This window comes from Bombus pyrosoma, linkage group LG10 (genome assembly GCF_014825855.1).
Source record: "Bombus pyrosoma isolate SC7728 linkage group LG10, ASM1482585v1, whole genome shotgun sequence".
NCBI lineage: Eukaryota > Metazoa > Arthropoda > Insecta > Hymenoptera > Apidae > Bombus > Bombus pyrosoma.
Window position 1 is genome coordinate 14,863,908 of NC_057779.1, and position 21,854 is coordinate 14,885,761.

Consider the following 21,854-nt stretch of genomic DNA (forward strand, 5'->3'; position numbering starts at 1 on the left):
CTAGCGGCGCATTTTCAAACATCACATCATTCTCTTAAGGCGAAAATGTCACACTGTGAAAAGGATGTTGATGCGGTGAGGAGAAAGAGCGCGCGCGCAACGTGTACGACAGCGTTATCATTTCTGCAAGTATAGTCCTGCGGAGGATCATCGAAAGGACTACACCTCTACAGTAGATTGAGTTGAGCTTTGTTCCTCGAGTCGACTCCTACAGTGAATAAAGACAAGCAAGTGAAAAGATGAGTCTTCTACTAGAAGAGGAGGAAATTGACGAGTGAGTGTTTCTGTGGCTTGCAATTATATTTTTTACGCTTAACTCTCTTTAACGTTCCGATTCTCATGAGACGAGAGTTACCTCCCTTTTGGTTAAGCTTGTAATAAGGGGCTTGACAGCGTCTGTAACTCATTTTATGAAATAAGAAGCTTTTCTCGCGTAAATGTTTATATCTCGACAGTTGTTAAGGACTGGTTGTCCAAAGTTAAGTAGTTTGCGCGATTGTGTATTCATTACATTTCTTTCGAAACTTTGTGAGATCGTTGTATGAGCTACAAGTGTACGAGGGTCCATGTGATTTTAGAAATCCAATTTTTCTTTGTACATTGATTTGCATTTCTTTGAACATGCATATCACATGTAACCTACTTAACAATTAATCGTGTCTCTACTCGTGATGTCTGCATTTCTTTAACGTTTGAAATATAAAATATATTTTCCCAATAACGAAAAAGAATAAGAGGAAGGGCAAATTTAAAACCGTTAGTTGATTACATGAAATTATGGGAGTAATGAGATTGTGATACTTGTTAAATTTTTTGTGTTTTTATTACGTAGAAATATTACGTTTTTATAAATTTTCGTGATTTCACAAATAGCCTGCTGACATCTATGATATTTATAATAGACTTAATATTTATTAGGATATAAGAATGAATTCGTAGTATTAAAAAATATTAGAAAGGTTAGTTTCTTGGAGAAGTATTATTGAATTAAATTCAAATTCGAAGATTTAAAACACACATATATATATATAGATAAAGGTCATGTGAATTAATTCGATATATAAAATAAATACGGTTTTATAATAAATATTATATAATAAATAAACAACTTAATTTAAATACGAAAATTAAAGCACATAGAAAACGAAATATATATTGGTTATTAGCTGTATATATTTAAATATTCTCGAAAACGAATTAAGATGGAAATAATTGAAAGACGCAAATTGGATTTGACATTTACTTTAGCTATCACTGGTCAGCAACGAAGTGGACGATCGATGTGATAGGCTTAAACATGTATTGTGTGTCATGCGTATATCATTTCTTTTTTGTTCTCAAACTAATCATCCGTGTGCTCGTTCAAAGTTATTTAGGACACCCTAATTAATTAATTTGATTAAAATTAATGTGATTAAATAATTCGGATGTATTAAGACCTCAATCGATTCACCTTGAATTGCATGGCATATACTTCCCATTATATTGGAGTACTAAATGAGAGCATTTGGTGCATAACCCTGATTAAGTTGAACACGAATGCTTTAATGCTTTTAACGCTAAGCGTAACTTTTGCCATTGGTGCTTTTTAGTAGAATATATGTAATCTTTATGTAGGTGTAAATTTTGGCATTTATCGGATAGATTCTTCGCGTCGCTAATCATTGATAAGAAGACAGGATTTTAATTAAAAAATAATTATATTTTAATCGATAAAAGTGTATATCGCCTTAATTGTGTATTGTAGATTGTACAAATGTTTTGCATTGTATCGTCAACTATGAGTATGGTAAATTCTAATTAAAATTGTTCTTTCTTTTTCTGTTGCGTTTTGTTAAATTACAGAGAAGTTTAATTAAATAATTTATGGCACGGTAGTCGCGTATTATTAAAACGCGTAATGTTCTCGATAGAACAAATTGAATCTTTAAACGTGGTTTAATTCTAAGTGCAAAATAAGTTTGTGAAAAGTTTGGAAATTTTTACATTTCTTTCTTCTTCTTGCTCTCCCTGTAACTGTTGAATTTTATCTTTGATTTTTCGCCTTACAGCTGTAAAATACATATACCTTACAAATATTTTTAAATTATTTACAACTACATTTTAGGAATATGTACTCTATAAAAGGTTGTAGGAAATTGACTCTTTTATCTCTAACACGTTATTTTGTTAAATACGTTATTTGCAATTATTATTTGCATTTTAATTAAGCAAATAGAGTACTTATTTCTTAGATAACGTTATTTATATTTGTTCATTGATAATATAAATATGAACAAGAACGTCGACTCTCATTTTCTTCTTTAAAAATCTTAAACAAAATCTTAAGCGTATACAATTACCTAACATTATCGGAACAGAGAGAATTTTTAAACATATTTTTCTATTATAGGTAAATTACCAGGAAAATTAATTTGTAAATAAAGCTACCTTTATTTACTACGTTATTATAAATAAATCATTTAACCTGCGGGTTTTAGTTCACATAGAGAAGAGTTTGAAAAATTTTGTAAAGAGGAACTTCTGGAAACTTTTAATTAAAATCAGTTGTGTATGCATGGTAACACGAGACTACTAAGTTAGTGGTACTAACATAACTAACAACAGCGCACTATTTACTTCCAGAGTTTCTGCATGATATATTCAAAAGTTATGTGATAATTTTAAAGTTATCTCGTTTGTAACGTACCTTTTATCAAATTAGAATCGCATGGTATCGACGCCCCAATACGATCAATTATTCTAATTTTAGATTATTGCGTAATAAATGTCTCTTTTCGACGAGGCTCCTGTTTCAGTCACTTTTCAATTATAAAATATCTGGAACTTCTTTCTACTTATATATCATTCTATTTCGACAGCTATAGTCTATACTTTTTCCGTTTGTTGATTTCACAATAATTTTAACGTTATTTATGTTTTATTTTTTTTTTTTTTTTTTAAGTCCAAGGTATGGAAACGTGACTTTAGAACCATTTTTATCTGTTAATATGCAAAAAATAGATCTATACACTTGCACATAGCAACTTTGGAATATTGGAAATATTAGATCTCCGTGAAACTGAGATTAACTAACTCGTACGGCAGCAAAGAATGTAACAATTTCAGTGCACTTAACGTTACAGTGAACGTTATTCTCATTGTAGGAATTCTCATTGTAAAACGATTCGTGCTTACTGATTGCCTTTTATCTCGAAATTAACATTTACATTGCGACAGTTTAATAGATCATAATCTCTGTTCCATCTGTGTTCAATCTTTTTGCACTTTGACTAATTTATCGCATCCTCGATCCACGTATACGATTAAAATGAAATCCGATGTTAACGTGAAATCAACGTGAAGATAATTTAAGATATATGTCGTCGTATTTCTTAATTCTAACACGAAAAGGTTCGACAATATTACTTTGCTAATCAACTCCGTGATATTTATTTCACGATAGAACAATAAACCATCCTTTAATATACTGACGCGTTCCAGCATTATTTCGTGCATATTGGCGAACTCGCAGAAAGTTTCGATTACGTTCAGTTGATTAAATTTTGGCGGAAATTAGAATTTTCTATACCTAAGGTTCCTTAAGATATCTACGTAATTCAATTATTTAAACTATTCATCGTATGTTACGAAGATTAAATGTTGATACTCTTAAGAAAATTACTTCTTTTTCGTGTTTTTATTCTTTCGTAAATTTATCCTGCTTTTATATCTCTTTTTTACTCTCCTACATAATATACGTTTTCTTTTGTTTCCTGAAATATTCACGCAACATTTTTCGCACGCAACATCCGTGATACTTGCGCCATATTTAATCTTAACAATAACGTACGTAACTTCCGTAGATTTTTCCTAACCTCTCCTAACTTGGATAATTTTCCAATTTGTCATTCTGTTCTACGCTTTTGATTTTTGTATGGACGAATAAGGAAATTGACGAGCCGAGACGTAATGCTCGGAAGTCTTCTAAAAGTCTGTTTTAACTTTGATCGTTCACAAAGGATATAACCCACAAAGGATATAACCTAACAAACGCGAAGATGATACTCCGCTGGGGATAACCATCCACATGATATTTTCTACCAAACATTTAAGCCATAATATTTTACCAAATGTCTTACTGGACAAATTGTAAAATTTAAATAAATAATAAAAAAAACTTTGATCGTTAAATGTCTTGCAGATGTGGTATCTCTCATATAGTAAATGTACAAGTTTTCTTATGCGACATAAGCAAAGCATCTTTTTCGCAAAGTAACAAATTGCATCTATTGTGTATAATTGTGAAATTACAACTTTTGGGATTGCAATTTTCCTACACTCAATGCTTCGAAAATATCGCAGAATTGCATAGCTAGAAAACTAGATTCGTTGTAGAAATATTTTCTTCGTATGTATATATAATTCACCGACTAGCCAAAATTTACAAACGTAATTCGTCGACTAGTTAAAAATTTCCCACTTAAAACGGAGAAAGGAAATTTTGTTAAATGCACCTTCTGGCTAAGAGCATCAACGCTTCCATATAAGCAAGAACTGAATTTTAATTTTTTCACGAGATACTCCGAGTGCATAAAACGTGCGCTAAAAATAAAAGAAGGTTACCTGTTTTAATACGTTACGGCAACGATATAGCTAACGTGTGTATCAAGTTCGTATCAGTGCAACGTGATACCGCTTTATTTGGAAATCCAAGTTACGTAAAGCGACCTTATCGTTGTGCCCGTAGAAAGTTATTCGAATACGGATTGTCCTTTATCTTTGTTGGATCTGTAGCGTTCTTACGGAACAGTTGAATTGTTCCTTTTTTTCATGTCTCTGAATATTAACACTTTACCGACCGATAGCCGGTTAATCGGTTTTTGTCACCAACGCTTACCGGCCGATAGCCTATTAATCGGCTTTTTATCGCCAACGCTTACCGGCCGATAGCCTATTAATCGGCTTTCTGTCGCCGACAATCTTTCGCTTTATTTGAACAGTAATTTGTTATTTAGTACTAAGGTACCTTGCTCAATTGCGTCAGTTGCGTTGTTTTGTAAGCTTCCACAGTTTTATACCAATTTGAGAAACTTACCGTTCGCGATGAACGAAAAGAATGGTATTGGAGAGTCTAAACCGAAACAGAGCCGGCGCTAGGGGGAATCTGCGCCTGAGCTGCCGGTCGAACGTGCGTATGCTGTTGAATCGCTAGCGGTCGGTAAAGTTTTAACGGAAAGAGTGGAGAGAAGTGACACCATTGAAAATTGCCGCTGTTTATGTAAGGCGTATGCAATTGCGTGGCAATCTCTAAATGTTTCCAGCGCGTTGAATTTATGCGCACGTAGAGAATGCAGCGATGTTTTTCGCTTTCTAATTTGTAAAAGTTAAGAATAATTTCTAGCAGATGAATTTATTGCTAGGTTTCCCGAATAAATTATCAGCGATTTATTGCGATAATTCCTGCGCCATTCGTTATGTTCTTCATTTATATTTTCGCTGGACAGGAATTAGGTTAGGAAGAGGTAACGCAAGTCTTTTTATCCTTTAAAATGTATCTCTTATTTCGAACGTTGTTTTGCATTGTAGAAGCATTTCTTAGCCTATTCGTTGAAAGATTTGCAGGTAGTATAACATGTGAGTATGAATAAAATATCGAAGAGAACTAAATAAGGCAGATTTTAAGTAATAATATAATGCTGTATCTTCGCTGATTTTTTTTATAAAATTAATTTTGACAGACATTTGACACAACAGGGGTATTTTTAACCACCAAGAATCTGCTACAGTGCGCAGGCAAAATCAATAAATATACACAATTCTTTATTTATTAACATGTAAATACATTAAGGGCAACATGTAATTACTGAACACGCTAAGTTACTAAATATCTTAAAAAGACAATATATATGGTAAATACTACATGTATATATACATATATGTAATTATAAAATAGAATATATATACACGCACATAATGTATTTAGAATATTTACATAAAATATTTACATGCAAATACATTAAATTATTAAATGTATTAAAAGCTGCATATATGGAAAATACTACATATATATAATTATAGAATAAAATATATATACAATTTATTTAGAAAATAACTATATATTCTATTCTATAATTGCGTATATGTAGTATTTACAATATATTTAGTAATTTAGTATGATAGAATTTTGAGACAATTCAAAATAAGGTAGAGTAAATATTTTAATGAATAAAGGAATACCATATTCTTGTGATCTTAAAAAATGTTTCAAATGTTTTTACTACTTTTGTGCCACTTAAGAGAAACGTCACTCAAATGACATAAAATGATATATAATACAAGCAAAAATATTCGACTACTTTCTTTCCCTAACTTTGGTGTCGACAACGTATTTTCTAAAATATCTGGCAAACTATCAGAGAAATAGTTTTATGAATTTTCTGTTTTTTAACGAGTAATACTACGGTACAAAAAGATTTTCCAAAAAATCCATTTGCCGAGACAACACATTAAAAAAACACACAGAAAATCGTTTCTTGCATTTCCAATGAAATATTTCTCTCATCATGTTGTTGATATTCGAAACGTTCCGTTATGTAAATAAGTAATTAATTAATCTGTCGCGTTGCAAAATACATACACGTATTTTCAGCTGAAATAATCTACGTATTACAGTCGCGCTAGATACATTATTTGTGTATAGATGCTATTTGACAGCATATCCTCTCTTTGGACAGATAATAATTGCAATGGACGATAACTTCGATGTTTGCCCAGCAACCTCGAAAGCCAACGGTTCTATTCAAAATTTTGTTTCGCACTGTTTACCATGAATGTATAGCATAGTTGCCGCGCCCTCTCGTGTATCTGATTCTTCGGTCTCTATGACAACGAGGGTCGAACGTCGGGATCATCTGTTGTGTTTCAAGAGGGTGAGAAGCGATCCGATTTGAAAAATGTCGCTTCATATGGAGCTATAATGCTGCTGAATGCAACCGAATGAAAAAGCTAGGCGTTTGCAAGATCAACGAGAATTCGTGGAAAAATGGTCGCGAATTTCGCAAAACAATCTATTGTCGCAAAACAGGTCGAACCAATGTATCGGAATATGAGTTTAACATTAACGAAATTCGAGATATAAGAGTTTCGAGGAATTAAAATGGCGTTTGAAATTTCATCGATTATGAAGTATCGATAGAGTGACACGCTGAATGTTTTTTTCTTTTTCCTCTTGCGTATAGGTTTTAAGGCCGCGTCGAATGCGCGTATTTGGTTACTAGCGATAACAATACGAGCAGAGAGAGATTTACTAGTTAGACTTTGCTAAATATTTCGAGGAAAGAGGAAACGTGTTTTGATAAGAAAAAATGCGCGCTTAACAGAACTTAGGTAGATAATGACTTAAATATAAACCAATATGAGAAAACGAAATTGAGAATTATTTTTTTCTTAGAGATTTGATGACATCTGATATGTTTCAGTTTCGTATAATACGTACAGCGAGCATAGCCGGATATCTGGAAACTTACAATCGGCATACGGCCATTTGACGGATGTTCGAGTCTCGGACGAAAGAATGTTACTCTTCTTTTTCGACTTATTTTTGCATGTACAATCACCATCCGACCGCTTGTACCATGATTTTCGAGACACCCCGTATATAATTGGCATAAATCTTCAAAATGCGTCGATTAAATTTTGATTTCAGGCGAGGAGATTGTAAAAAGCGACGTTTACTTTCTTCTTCGCGATTTCAACCAACTACAACATTTTCAACAATTTTCTTACACAACATCAAAGTAAATTAATTCTTCTAACTCATCAAAAAGACATCAAGCCGTTTGAACATTTGTTCTGTTTTAAAAAGTATTAGAATCGAATATGAGTCATGCTTTTCTCGTATCATCACAAATAAGAGAGTTATTAAAGGTGACAGAGTCAGGTATATCAGGACACCCTGTATATGCATGGAGATTCAAATATTCCATGGCGGTTTCGCCGAACCTTATCGATTTCCACTTTCTGTCGCATTTCCGTAGACAGAATGGGTACAAGGTGACGATATACGTGAACGAATAAAAGTAGCTTCGAATAGTAATTCACTTATTTTCATACTTATCGATTCTATTGGTTTTTTAATTAAACTTTGGAGAAATAAATATGACACGTTACTAAAAATGTTTATTTCTCTTTTTTTAAAGAAGCAAATGTCATCTATGTTATTTGCAGTTCTATTGATTTTCTTTTCTTTCTTTTTTTATTCTTTCGATTTTTATCTCGCATTTCATGCCACTGTAGCTACTTAATATTCTCACGTCTGCGATAACTTCTCTGCTGAAGTTAATCACAGGGAATAAAGTATAGAATGATGTTTTTATCAGTGTGTAATTTGTATAATAATAATAATAGTAATAATTGTGGTAAGGTTTGGTAATTAGCTTTATACTATATACGGCTCTTGAAGTTATTTTTTTCTTGTCAATTATACTTCGTATCTGCTGGACTGTTCGAGGCAATAATAATAAAATTAAAAGAATCGTGAAGATTTATTGTTTATTGTCAAATTTGCAGATTATATGCGACAGAGAAAGATATCGTATTAAGTCGCTTGATAACAGAAAATGATCTTTCCGCCAGATAATACCTTTGTTTTATTCTCGGAACGTCGAAGAAATTAAGTTCAGATAAAAAACATAAATTAAAAAAATATCGATAGAACTGCAAATAACATAGATGACATTTACTTCTGCAAAAGAACGAAATAAACATGTCTAGTAACGTGTCATACTTATTTCTCCAAACTTTAATTAAAAAACCAATAGAATTGATAATGTTGAGATTATTAGATGTATAATGAGAGAGACACGCGGATAAATTATAAGGTAGAGAAATATATTTTAAATGCAGAAGTGAAAATACAAGAATGAAATAATAATATGAGCTGGTCCAGATCCGCACGCTAGCAGTGTTACCCTATAACTGAAAACCCCGAAGCCAACGTCGCCTGTCGACTGTTTATGGTCTGCCTTCGTCGCAGTCTTTTGTCTATACGCTGTCGATGGCTTCAGTGAAGCTTTAGCTTTTAGCTTTAGAAAGCTAAAAAGACCAGATGTAGAGTTTTCTTAAAAATGGTGACCTTCAACAGATAAGTACGAAAATAAGTTAATTTTTATTTAAAGCTACTTTTATTCGTTCACGTGTATCGTCACCTTGTACCTACGCTGAATGTTGTCCATGACACGTAAGACGTTCATATTAGGAAAAATAATTACACATGAATCAGATATTAAACGATTAATTAAATATGAAGAAGGTGGTACAATATAATCTTTAATTCCACTTGCAGATTTTAGATTGAAACATCATAAACATAATTACAGCTATCTAAAAATAAGGCCTTTTCTCAGAACATACAAAATTCTATGGGAATCTATTAAAAAAATGCAAATTCGAAAAGAATCTATATATCACTTTATGTATCCTAATTTACCTTCATTTCTTTTTATTTACGTATAATATTTACATAATATAATTACGAAAATACATAATGTAATTATTACATAAAATAATTTCACATAATTATGTATCCTAATTTAGAATTTCTGACACGAATCATCTGATTTTCGCTCCCCAAATTAATTAATATCTGTTGTTCAACCCTAATATACTTTCATCACTCTATACTCTCATTTATTGCTCTATGTTGCGGCCTCTTAACTGGGTGGCCATCAGTCTCGTTGCAACTGTTGGATTAGGGTCGCGAACCTTGAACGAAATTAACGCTCAAGGTAGGGGGAGATTAAAGACCTAATCTCCCTCCTTAATATAGTATTAATCCTTAATATTATGCTTGTGATTTCTATGTTTATTTCACGTGCTTAGTATAAACGTAAGAGTATGAAACGTAAGAAATAAATAAATAAACAAACGTAAGTAAGAGAATTTAAATGTAAGCGAACGTGTGCTGAATATCCTGCTTCTCTCGAAGCACCTGGTGCTTATATTCCGGATATCAGTCCAGGACGTGTGTCTTCGTCGATGTTTCCTGTGAGATGGGAATCTCTGTGTATATGCAGTGACGAGCAAAAGTGTAAACACACTGCGCTGATTTTATGTAAAAGGCGATACTAACTTTTCAAGTGATCGGTAAAGATTAGGTAACAGTAACTACAAGCTGCATCTGATTAACGAAATGTAATAGTTCATTTTCATTAACGTTAACCCTTAGAGTGCTATGGATGCATATATGCGTCTGGCGAAAGTCATCGGTGTGGACTAAGGACGCATATATGCGTTTGGCGAAAGCCATCGCTGTGGACTAAGGACGCATATATGCGTTTGTCAATTTTTCCGAGCACCTACGCACAAGTAATACTATTACGTTTGTGTGAGATAAATATAAATGCATTTCAATGTTAATGCCGCGTTCGAAGAAACTGTCTTTTCTTTTTTTTTTTTATTTAATACTTTGCATTCACAATTTGTCGAATTTGGACATTTGGTAGAATAATCGTGCCGGCACAACACAATTATCAAGAAGAAAATGTGTTGTTTGTGTGAAAAATAAGAGAAGGAACGACGGAAAACGCGATGTTGGAATATGTATCGATGATTGTTTTGAAATTTTTCACGCACAACTGAATTATTAACTTGTGTTATATTTACTAAATCTAGTTTTCTAGTTTATTGTTTTCTAGTTTACTACCCAAATTCTAGTTTATTGTAAATTTCGATGTTTATAATAAATAATTAATACTAAAAAATAACGCTCTTGAATCATTTAATCTCGTGCTAAAGAATTACTATAACTTATTACGATTTGCGCTTTGAATAGTCAATCAACAGAGTTCAGTATAGCGAAAAAGTATTCAGTCCACAGCGATCGTCAGCGCTGGCAGCATGCCGTCCGTACGGATGGCATAGGCTCCGAGTATTCAGCACTCTAAGGATTAATAATGTACAGAATATTTTCAAGGCAGGAAAAGGAGAGCAATGATAGCAATGAAGAAAACATGGAGCGTGGGAGAAAGAATATTCAAACAGGACTACGAGAGGAGAATGAAGATGTTTGAAGCATTAGTAGAGAGCGTGGCGCTGTTTGGAGCAGAGGTATGGGGCTGGAACATGGAAGAATCGCTGGATAGCATAAAAAGAGGGTACGTAAAATGGATCTTAGGTTTAGACAGGACAATAGCAAACTACATACTGACAGAAGAGTGCAAGATAGAGGAAATCAAGGTAAATGCATTAAAAAGAGCAGCAAGGTATGAGGAAAGAACTCTAGAATCGGAAAAGGAGCTGGTAAAGGAGTGCATAAAGGAAAGAGAGAGAAACTGGGGAAATGGACAGGAAGGGAAAAGAGCAAGAAAGAGAAAGAAGGAACTAGAAGTGAGAAACGGAGGGACACAGAGGGAAGCAGGAGGAGAGCAAGAAAGTTGGACAGGAGACCAAATTGCAGAAGAAAGAAGGAAGAGAGAAACAGAAGAGAGGGGGAGAAGGATAAGGGAATCCAAATACAACAGATACTACAGGAACATAACCAAAGATGAGATGCCAAAGTACTTGGAAGGGAGGATGAAGTGGAAGGACAGGAAAATTATAGCCAGATTCAGGTGTGGAAACGAGACCAAAGCGAAAGAACATTGGAAAGAGGAGGGAGAAAAAAGGTGCAGATTATGTGGAAGGGAAGAAGAGGACCTGAGACATGTAATAGAAGAATGTGAAATAACAGGAGGAGCAAAGGACATGGAAAAAATATTGAATGGGACTGGGGAAGGACTAATGGACTTAAGAGCAATAATAGAGAAAAGAAGTTTCATTTGGATTAGTCATTTTTTTAGCCATACAAGATAGAGGATAGTTAATGGTACAAATATGAATATTACAGAATAAAGTTCACTAGCAATAAACAATTTCACTGCACAATAATAAGTGCTTATATTATAATAACAATGATTACTTATATTATGAACATAATAATAAATTCACAAGGTGATTATGTGACTATTACAGAATTTGACAATTAACCATTAGATACTCGAGATGCTAATGACAATAACCTTAGGTTCACTAACGAACACACGGTTAACAGGATAGCAAATGCGCTTATTTGTCAAAAGTCCAAGTCAAACTGAACTTATGTACTTTTCCATGTACCTCTCTGTATCCCTTGGGTCAACTATATTTTTAAGAAGAGCTATACAACTACGTCATACCTCTTTCAGGTAAAAATGTCCATCCCGTGACTGTGGCTACGTTTAGCAACCAGATATGTCACATAAATCTCGGGCAAACATAATCGGATTAAATCATAAACTACTTCTAAATTTTATTATTTAAGTACAGCTGTAATAAAAAGTCTACACTAAAGTATTGAGGATTTTCCCAAAAAATTCCCAAGGGAAGGCCCCGATGTTCTTTCATCTCCGACATATATAATGTTTATTGGCAAAAAATATTTATTTATTAAACAAGGAATTTCTGTTTGAAAGTGATTTTGGCAAAACGTAGCCATACGACATTTTCTGTCGGATTTACATTTTTAACATTACAGTTTATAATCGAACTTAAGTAGCTCAAAAGCGGTACTTTTACACGATATTGTCTTTTCTTTCTTCTTCTGACTTGAAAACTTGGTTGCAAAACAGGACAGATCGAATGGGAATCTGTCTAATCCTGTGACTGTCGAACTGTCGTGGGCGTCTCGTAGGTGGTGCGTCTTGCGTCAAGTTGCGCCTGGTCAAAGGGTGCGTAGCGTAACGTGCCATCAGAGACATCGTCTGGTGGTCTATTGTTGAGCTCTCATCTGCTGTCAATGTTTATGACGCGTGGTTTGCTGTTGAGCGGATCCATCGACCGCTTAACCCTTTGCCGCGAAATTAACGCTCAAGGTGGAGAGAGATTAACCCCTTGACGTACAAATAAAATGGAATTTGATGCGTCCGAAGTTATGCTATTTAGTTTGGCTCAACTGAACAAGAAATAGAGCATTTTATTTCGAAATTTACATTGCTGTATAATATTTAATCAGGTTGGTGTATAATGTCAATGGACAGTAATTAAGTAACATTATAAAATAATAAATTCTATAAAGTATGATACATTTCAAAACATTTTGGAATACGTAGAGGAACTAGACATTTTTTACACTGCCAAGTTGTTTCGCTTCTTATATTATTTTTTACGCACACATGGCATCCTTTCGCAGGATGTTCCTTTTCATTAGTCGAAGTTATATGTTCAGGAAAAGGTGCCCAATGTTTTGCCTGTAGCCGACTTGAACACTCGCTTCACCACGGTCTGCCGCGTGTTGAATAATTAGGAAGAGACAAATTGTGTAGCATATCTTCTGCGATATTCAATCGAAAATTTACAATCGATTGCTTTGTTGAATACAGGACATAAGCATTATAAATATCTATGTCAAGCAGATAAAAGAACATTTGAAATAAAACAGAATCGATGATTCTTCTTTCTTTCTAGACGTTCCTCACGTCTCAAGGTCTACAATGGCACACGAAATGGATTTTGTATTGTCATTGTATGCCAAGGGGTTCAAGATTTCTAGTGTGCTTGTGATTTCTATGTTTATTTGAAGTGTTTAGTATAAACGTAAGAGTATGAAACGTAAGCAGTAAGTCCGTAAATAATTATAATTATTTTTTTCGCAATAATACACATTCGATGGTTTTCTTTCGACGCACTGGCAGCATACGTTTCTTGTTCAGAGTTTTTCTTTTTTCCACGAAGATCGAATACAATATCCATAAATCGTGCCTTGTAAATAAATTGCCATAATTGTTCATCAGGGACAAGTTGACGAATATGGTCTGCGATGATATGCAACTGTCATCAGATTCGGACCATTCTGAAATTTTTGGAGAAGTTGAATAGAAATAAAAATACACATCACAAAAGACGCCTACTGTCAAGTAGCTGGGAATTTAATTCCGAAAACACGCAGGAATTACCAGAAATTCGTTCACGGCAATTTCCTCGGAGCGCACAAAATTTGGTTCAGAAAGTTTCTAATTTTGATGAAAATTTACCAGGAATTAAAGGGAATATTGATGATAAATTGTCAGTATTAGAAACCTTTCAACTTTTCTTTTCAGAAAATATGCTTAAACATATTGCGAGAGAAACTAACAATTATTTTACCACAAAAACTTCATCATTGGCTGCCCAGAGAGCAATTCGTTTCTCAGCGCTAACATGCTCAGGCTTAACATGCTAACTTACTTGTCGACGTTGTTATTTACTTGTCCGAGTTGTAAACTTTATAATGTGTCGTGTGAGAAATTCCAACTTGTCAAAAAATAGCAGGTGTGTCATCGTAAACTGAGAACAACGTTAAATCTTCAACACTCTGTACTACAGTTATATACTTAAGTAATAAAAAGGAATCAGCAGGATTTACGTTATCCTTTTAGTTCGTACAGCGAAAAATCATATTTTCACACTGATAAATCGCAGCTATTTTGACGTAGATATTGTCATTCTTTGTGTTTCTTGAAAAATAGGAAGAGTAAGAAAAAGATATCTAATAGTGTAACATTCCAGAAATTCTAGCTTTAACCCTTTCGCTTCGGGTGCCGCTTATAGGCGGCGACCACGCGACGATCGGTACACCATATATCAGGCATACACCAGTGCCATCTGTAGTCAATAATGTATATATAATATATTACTTGTAATTTTGTAAGCCTTTTCATATTAAAGATGTAAATTGTACTTATCTTGGATTGTATTGTACTTGTATTGGAGCGAAGATTGTTTTATTATTGTTTTATTCAGCACAGTTGTTATTTAAGACTTCGGAAAACATTTATACAGCAATACACAATACAATAATAGACTGTGCGCATTTGTGGCGCGCGCCTCCATACAGGGAGAGCACTTAGGCGGACTGAACTGCTGAAGCGGAAGGGTTAAGAAACCAGAAACGGATCTGATAACAGTTCGTCAGGAATTTCAGTTACACGCAATAATAAATGGATCGTGGTATTTGTGATATTTGTTTATTTATTCTATGAAATAGAATGAAGATATGTGCAAAGGAAACAACCTATCCGATTCGAAAATAGTAGATCTTTTAACACAAGTGTCTCTATAACCTATTCAGGTGCGTTTAAAACTGCGAACTCTAAGAACGATAAACGTGCGTTTTATGCTAAGAGCGGGAACACTGAATACATTTAAAAACGAAAGGGAAGGAAATTGAACGTATTATGGTGCAACTGCCAGGCAGTTTAGCATGAAATACCGTTGCACATCTACTCAGCATACAAAGTGGCTGCCAACAGTCCCTTTCCAAATTGTATTTCCGTTATAAGTGTTACAATGCGCTATAAACGATACGTTAATCAAATTCTTTTTATAAAATATTTGTTAACGTTTGTCTTGTAGAGTCTTTGTTTCACTTAGATTCTATTTTCAACTATATGAGAAAACCACGCTATAACTGTACACTTTTCCCTATTATTTATTTCATGTATGCGTATTATTATTATTATTATTATTATTATTATATATCATATATCATTATTTCCTGTATTTGTATCGAAAAAGTGATTGGCGTGATGAAAGAATAACAGAAGTTATGCCACAAAACGCATGTGTGTGCACGCGTACGTCTGTGTGAGAGAGAAAGTATAGTTCTTTAGGTAACATAGTGATTTACTACTATCAAATATGGATAAATATGATATATAGGAATATATATTGATGCTGTTTATAATCACATTGATCATGTTTGTAATTTGTTACAATATGCATAATTTATTTCTTCATCTTTAGTAATAATATTTTCATTAATTTCTAAATTTGAATTTAAACGAATAGATGTATTTTCGCGTTTTTTATTTTCACACGTATTCGCTGAATTTTAACAAAATAAATATTCTTGTTTTATTTTTACTTATTTGTTTAAATTACATCAACCCACTTGGTTCATTAGCGACCACGATGTCGCTTACGTGACATTAAAAACAAAAGGTTACAGGTTGGGTCGTATCAATAACGAAGAAATAAATATTCTCATATTGTTAATGTAATTAAGTTAAATTGAAAAGTACTGATACGTTTCAAAAACTATAATACATTGGAACATGACTTCACACTCGCTTCTTTACAGAGTTAATTATATTGCATACGCAACGTAATTTGCTTGGTCTCCTTGTTTTACAAGTAACCATGTGCAAAGTATAATGAGCGATTGTCAATCTAGTTAAGACTACTTGATGTTTCCTATCAAACGATAATGCAGAACTTATAAATATCGTTTCTAATACGACGTATGAAGTGGAAACATGTTGCAAATTTCGATGACCAGTTCCACACGATTCTGTACTTCCCTGGAACGATTTGCTGCGTGAAACGTAACGAAAGCATTGCCACGTGTAAATGAAATAATACTAGCATTAGAAAACAAACAATACTGTACAGCCCTCTTTATGGACATCGAGAAAGCATTTGACAAAATAAACCACGAAAGCCTGCTACAAACAATCAGAAAACAATTTCCGGAGCAAATATACCAATTAATAAAATCCTACTTAAGCAGCAGAACCTTCGTAATAAAAATCAAGGACACATACTCTGAAGTTAAAGACATCAAGACAGGGGTTCCGCAAGGAAGCATCCTAGGACCAATACTATACACATTATACACGGCCAACATACCAACAACTACCAATAGCAAAATACTGACATTCGCGTACGATACAGCTGTGCTAGTCAGGCACACTAACCCAGAAACAGCAGTCACATTACTACAAGAACACACCACAAAAATAGAAAAGTGGCTGCAAGCTAAACAAATAAAAGCAAACTCCAACAAATGCAACCATATTACATTCACATTGCGAAAACAGACGCCACCAAACATCCTACTGAACGGCACGCACATAACACAAACAAGACAAGTCAAATACCTAGGACTCCACATAGATACACAATTCACATGGAAACAGCATATTAAATCAATAATAGACAAAATACAGACAACAAGGAGACAAATGCATTGGCTAACAAGTCGAAAATCCAAACTAAGCATAGAAAATAAACTAAAAATATATAAAACAATTATAAAACCAATCTGGACATACGGAATACCACTATGGGGGACAGCAGCAAAAAGCTATATAAACAAAATAGGACGTTACAAGCAAAAATTCTGAGAACAATAGTAAACGCCCCATGATACGTTAGAAACGAGGATATTCGGAAGGACCTGAGAATACCAACGGTCAAGGAGGAGATTACCAGAATGAAGTGCGCGGAAAGGCACAGAGAAAGAATAACAACACACCCAAACCGGCTGGTTACGGAAACGATCAACACAAGCATAGAAAGAAGATTAAACAGTAAACACCCGGCTGATCTCACAAAGGATATAAACTAAAAAACACGAAGATGGCACCCCGCTGGGGGTAACCATCCACATGCTATTCAATCACATGTCACAACATTTTACCTAATGTCCCACTGGACAAATTGTAAAATTAAAAATCAACAATAAAAAAAAAAAAGAAAAACGTGTAAAACTCGCCAACATTCGCTGAAATTAAATTGGAAATGTTGACCGTCTTTTGCATATTTGCAACAGAAAGAGAGATTTCCTTGCAAACGTAATTACGTATTTACTTTCAATATTACCTTCCTTTTTTTAGCATTTGGAAACTTTGGTTCCTTTCTAAAAAATAGGAAATAAGCAACCTACGAAATTGACATAAAATTGTAGTATACCAGATAATATATATAGTAAATATATAGTAAATAATATATGGTAAAAAATATACAAAGTAAACGACACAAATTATTTGTATTTCTGTTAGATAAAACGAATTAAATTGCGAAAAATATAATATAATGTGGTTTTAATGTTTGAGTATTTTAAGTAAGAAAAATCTATATTTGAAAAATACTTTCTCCAAAGATGAATATCTTCTTCGACTGCTTCTGCTCTGCACTCTTTGTAAGTTCCCATTGAGTCAAACTTTGAATTGTATGTTTTTAATGTTTAAGGATTTTAATGTCCTTAATTATTTACATGTTGCATGACGAAGAAGTTGGCGTAGACCAACGTGTACTTCAAAGCTAGTTACTTTGTAATTGTTCATCAGAGTCTGATCATGCTCAGATAAAAATGACAGCACGTCCAATTTGAAAAATACAAAAATTTAATTAATTTAAACAGGCATCCTCTTACTCTTTTCTATTGAACGGTTGAAAAATGAAAATCTGTATTTTAAAGAACTCAACGATTATTTAAAAAAGTATTTATTTTCTCTCTTTTATTAATGTTTAAAACCTCGTATTTTTCAGTTATAGTAGCATCTACAATGATTCTACAAACATAGAATGACATGATTTTTTCCGATAGTGTTTTAAATTTTTTAACTTACACTTTTTATAATTATATTTACATTCATTACATAATTATATTTACATTATATATAAATTAAAAAATTAACTTTTTAGACTAAGTTTTCAAGAAGCTGTAAATATGAAGTCTGTGTATTTGATGATCATGATCTCTGTAGTTAAAGCATATAAAATAATTACATGCTATTAACGAAACAAAACGTGAATGTAAAAGTGTAATTCAAGATGTAAATCAGATTCTCTGGCAGTGCCATTTGTACATATGAAGAATGTTTATCAGACAGCTTCGAAAAAGTTAAATAAATAAACATTATATAAGCATTTATTTTATAAATCATAAGATGGATGATACGATTTATAGGAAGTTACTGCATTGTTAAATAGTTAACAATAGCAGTAACCGTGATTTGTTAGATACTTCTATCGTTGATTAATACAAAGAACTGCAATTCTGAGTAATCGATTGCTGTTATTTCGTTATTAAAAAATACGAAGAAATCAATCTACCCAGTGAAAACTGATATTTATTGACATTAATTATCAGTGAAAAATACTTCCAATCACAAATTATCATTGTATGATTATGACGACACATGATATTTCTCTGGATGATAAGTTATCGATTGAAATTAAAACCAAGAACATTATCTTCTTCCAATTTGTTGTACAGAGATCTTACTTCATAAAATAGGAATTTTTAATTTTGCATCTATCGCAGAGAGAATAGTCCATTACGTTGTGTTATCTCTATTGTGTTATTGTTTACTATGGATATTATTATCTTCTTAAAAACAAATTTGTTCTTTGTTTAAATTTGTAAAGTAGCTGAAGTCTGCTATCACAAATTTGTTTCTTAAAAGTGAAAATTTATTTTTCAAAATAGCAATGTTAAATATACAATATTTTGTATAAATTATTTTTGTAAAAATGTCTTAATTTAAAGACATAAGAAATCTTTTGTATTAAATTTCTCCAAAAATGCTATATGCAGTATGTTGCTCCTATATCAAACTAAAAATTTCTTTAGATTAAGAATAGCTTGTGTTAAGTAAATATGTGACAGTTTCTTATATTTTTTAGTATAAAATACTATTTGTGAAGAAGAATCATAAAAGAGTTTTGTACATAGCCACATACAGATATCAGTTTAAAATTGAAAGGATCCTTCCCACCCTTGAGAAACTCACCCCCGCAATATCTTGCAGTCTAAAATGCTATCCTCTCTGCACCATTTAACAACTGAAAATTTCCAGTTGATATCTGCGACGCCTTCTAAGAAAACTGCTTCTGACGCTTTATCTGTCCCACCCTATATAATCTCGAGTCTTTCGAAATAACAAAATGTGAATGACTGGACATTAGGAAAAAATGTTAAACAAACTCGAATTCAGGTTAGTGTCCGTAAACGAGCTAATATAGCGTTAGTGTCTGAAAAACAAAACGAATAACAGATATAGATTTTTAAGAAGCTCAGCTTAACGCGATGTTTCTTCTGACATACATTTAATATTAATAATTTTTCATCCCATAAGGAAGATTGAAAATATGGTGGAATATTCAGCATTTGAATCTGTACAAGAATATGATCGAAGATAGCTATTTCGTACTTTAGAACTTGGAAGGAATATCATTGAAGTGATAACAGTAAAGGACAAATGTAAATGACTGGAAAAATTGAATGCTACGAAACAGGAATGCATAACCCGATTAAGAGAAAACACCTGCTTGGGAAATGAGAATATGTATAAAGTATTCCTTGGAGCCACTGTGTGGAATAAGGAGAAAGAAGGAAGTAAGAGCTGTTAAAGTGACCGTTTTCATTTCAACGTTTTAACGTAGGAGTACTATCTGTAGGGTGTCTTGGAATACAAGCAGAGTGTCACTCTACGTGTATACAAAAATAAGTCGAATAAATTGATGAATGATTGAAATGAAAAAGAAGGAAGCAACAGTTGTTAAAGTGACCGTTTTCATTTCAACGTTTTAACGTAGGAGTACTATCTATAGGGTGTCTTGGAATACAAACAGGGTGTCACTCTACGTGTATACAAAAATAAGTCGAATAAATTGATGAATAATCGAAATGAGAAAGAAGGAAACAAGAGCGGTTAAAGTGACCGTTTTCATTTCAACGTTTTAACATAGGAGTAATATCTATAGGGTGTCTTGAAATACAAGCAGAGTGTCACTCTACGTGTATACAAAAATAAGTCGAATAATTTGATGAATAATCGAAATGAGAAAGAAGGAAGCAGGAGCGGTTAAAGTGACCGTTTTCATTTCAACGTTTTAACGTAGGAGTACTATCTGTAGGGTGTCTTGGAATACAAGCAGAGTGTCACTCTACGTGTATACAAAAATAAGTCGAATAAATTTCTCCCTTTGACATTTCGTTTTCGGGAAAGTCGAGTTCGAGGTAGCTATCACCGCCACTTCGCTTATTCTGCTAATTGCACAAGTTCGATTTTCTCAAAACTCATGCCTAAATCGACAGAAATTTTCTTTTTATGTAGTATACGTACGTATATAAATAGCTTCTTGTCTGAGCATGTCAACTATCTTAAGACACCCCGTATCGTGTTCACGGTAAAGTGCCTCATGCGCCTCTTTCCTTCTTCAGTTGCCCCTTACGCGTCTATATTGTCAAGGAAACTCTACGATACGTAATAAGGCGACTAAAGTCTGAGTACTCGATGAGACTCAGGTATTATAAATGTCAGAGCAATGCAACGATAGGTACAAATACGTGTGAACAATAGGGCTGCCAGAATACCTAAGCAAATAAGGAGAAGGTCAAAGGATAATAGCACGAGCATAGTGTGGAGAGTTGGAAAATTGAAATAGGCACTGGGAAGAGGAGGAGGAGCAGGAGGAGGAGGAGAAGGAAGGTGTGGTATATGCGCCGAGATAAATTCGAGGGTCTAATTCACTTAACAGGCAATTATAGGGAAACCGAAAGAGGTGTCAGGTCGGAAGACGTAGTGGGTAAAAGACAGGATAGAAGGATCGTGGAATGAGTAGAGAAGCTGGAAAAGAAAAGAAAAGAATAGAAGAAGGCAAGGTGCAAACAGGCTAAAAAGAGTTTTAGCGAAAACAGTGGAATAAGCGGCATAATTGCAGACCTTGGTACGAAAACCGGGCAAGCGCAGATTTTACAAGTTGTGTGGAATTGAATAAAACTGAATTAATTACGACTCGTTTAAACGATTAATATTTTGGACTTAGAAAGGCATTCGCGTGACAAATGATATGAGAAATGACGCCTCTTATATTTTTGAAGAATGTGATTAAGAAATCTTTTTCGATATTTCAATTTGCCTGGCTCTTGCACGAAAATACTGCGAATTTGAAATGAAATATTTTCTTCTTTCACGTCTTTATTTTTCCTTCACTTTCTTTCGTGCTCCTCAAACAGTTCCTTAGATGAACCACTGACATCCGGCTGTCGTCTCTCGTTTGCACATATTTATTTCTCCATGATTGATACG

General features: G+C 33.5%; 1 protein-coding gene across 1 annotated transcript in view; it reads left to right on the plus strand.

Moving 5' to 3' along the window:
- Positions 1-69: 69 nt before the first annotated feature.
- Positions 70-21,854, plus strand: part of LOC122572030 (uridine phosphorylase 1) — a 50,671-nt gene continuing 28,886 nt past the window's right edge. Inside the window, exon 1 of the mRNA XM_043736540.1 lies at positions 70-274. Coding sequence (XP_043592475.1) covers positions 240-274 — 35 coding nt within the window. The 5' untranslated portion in view covers positions 70-239. The remainder of the gene's footprint in view (positions 275-21,854) is intronic.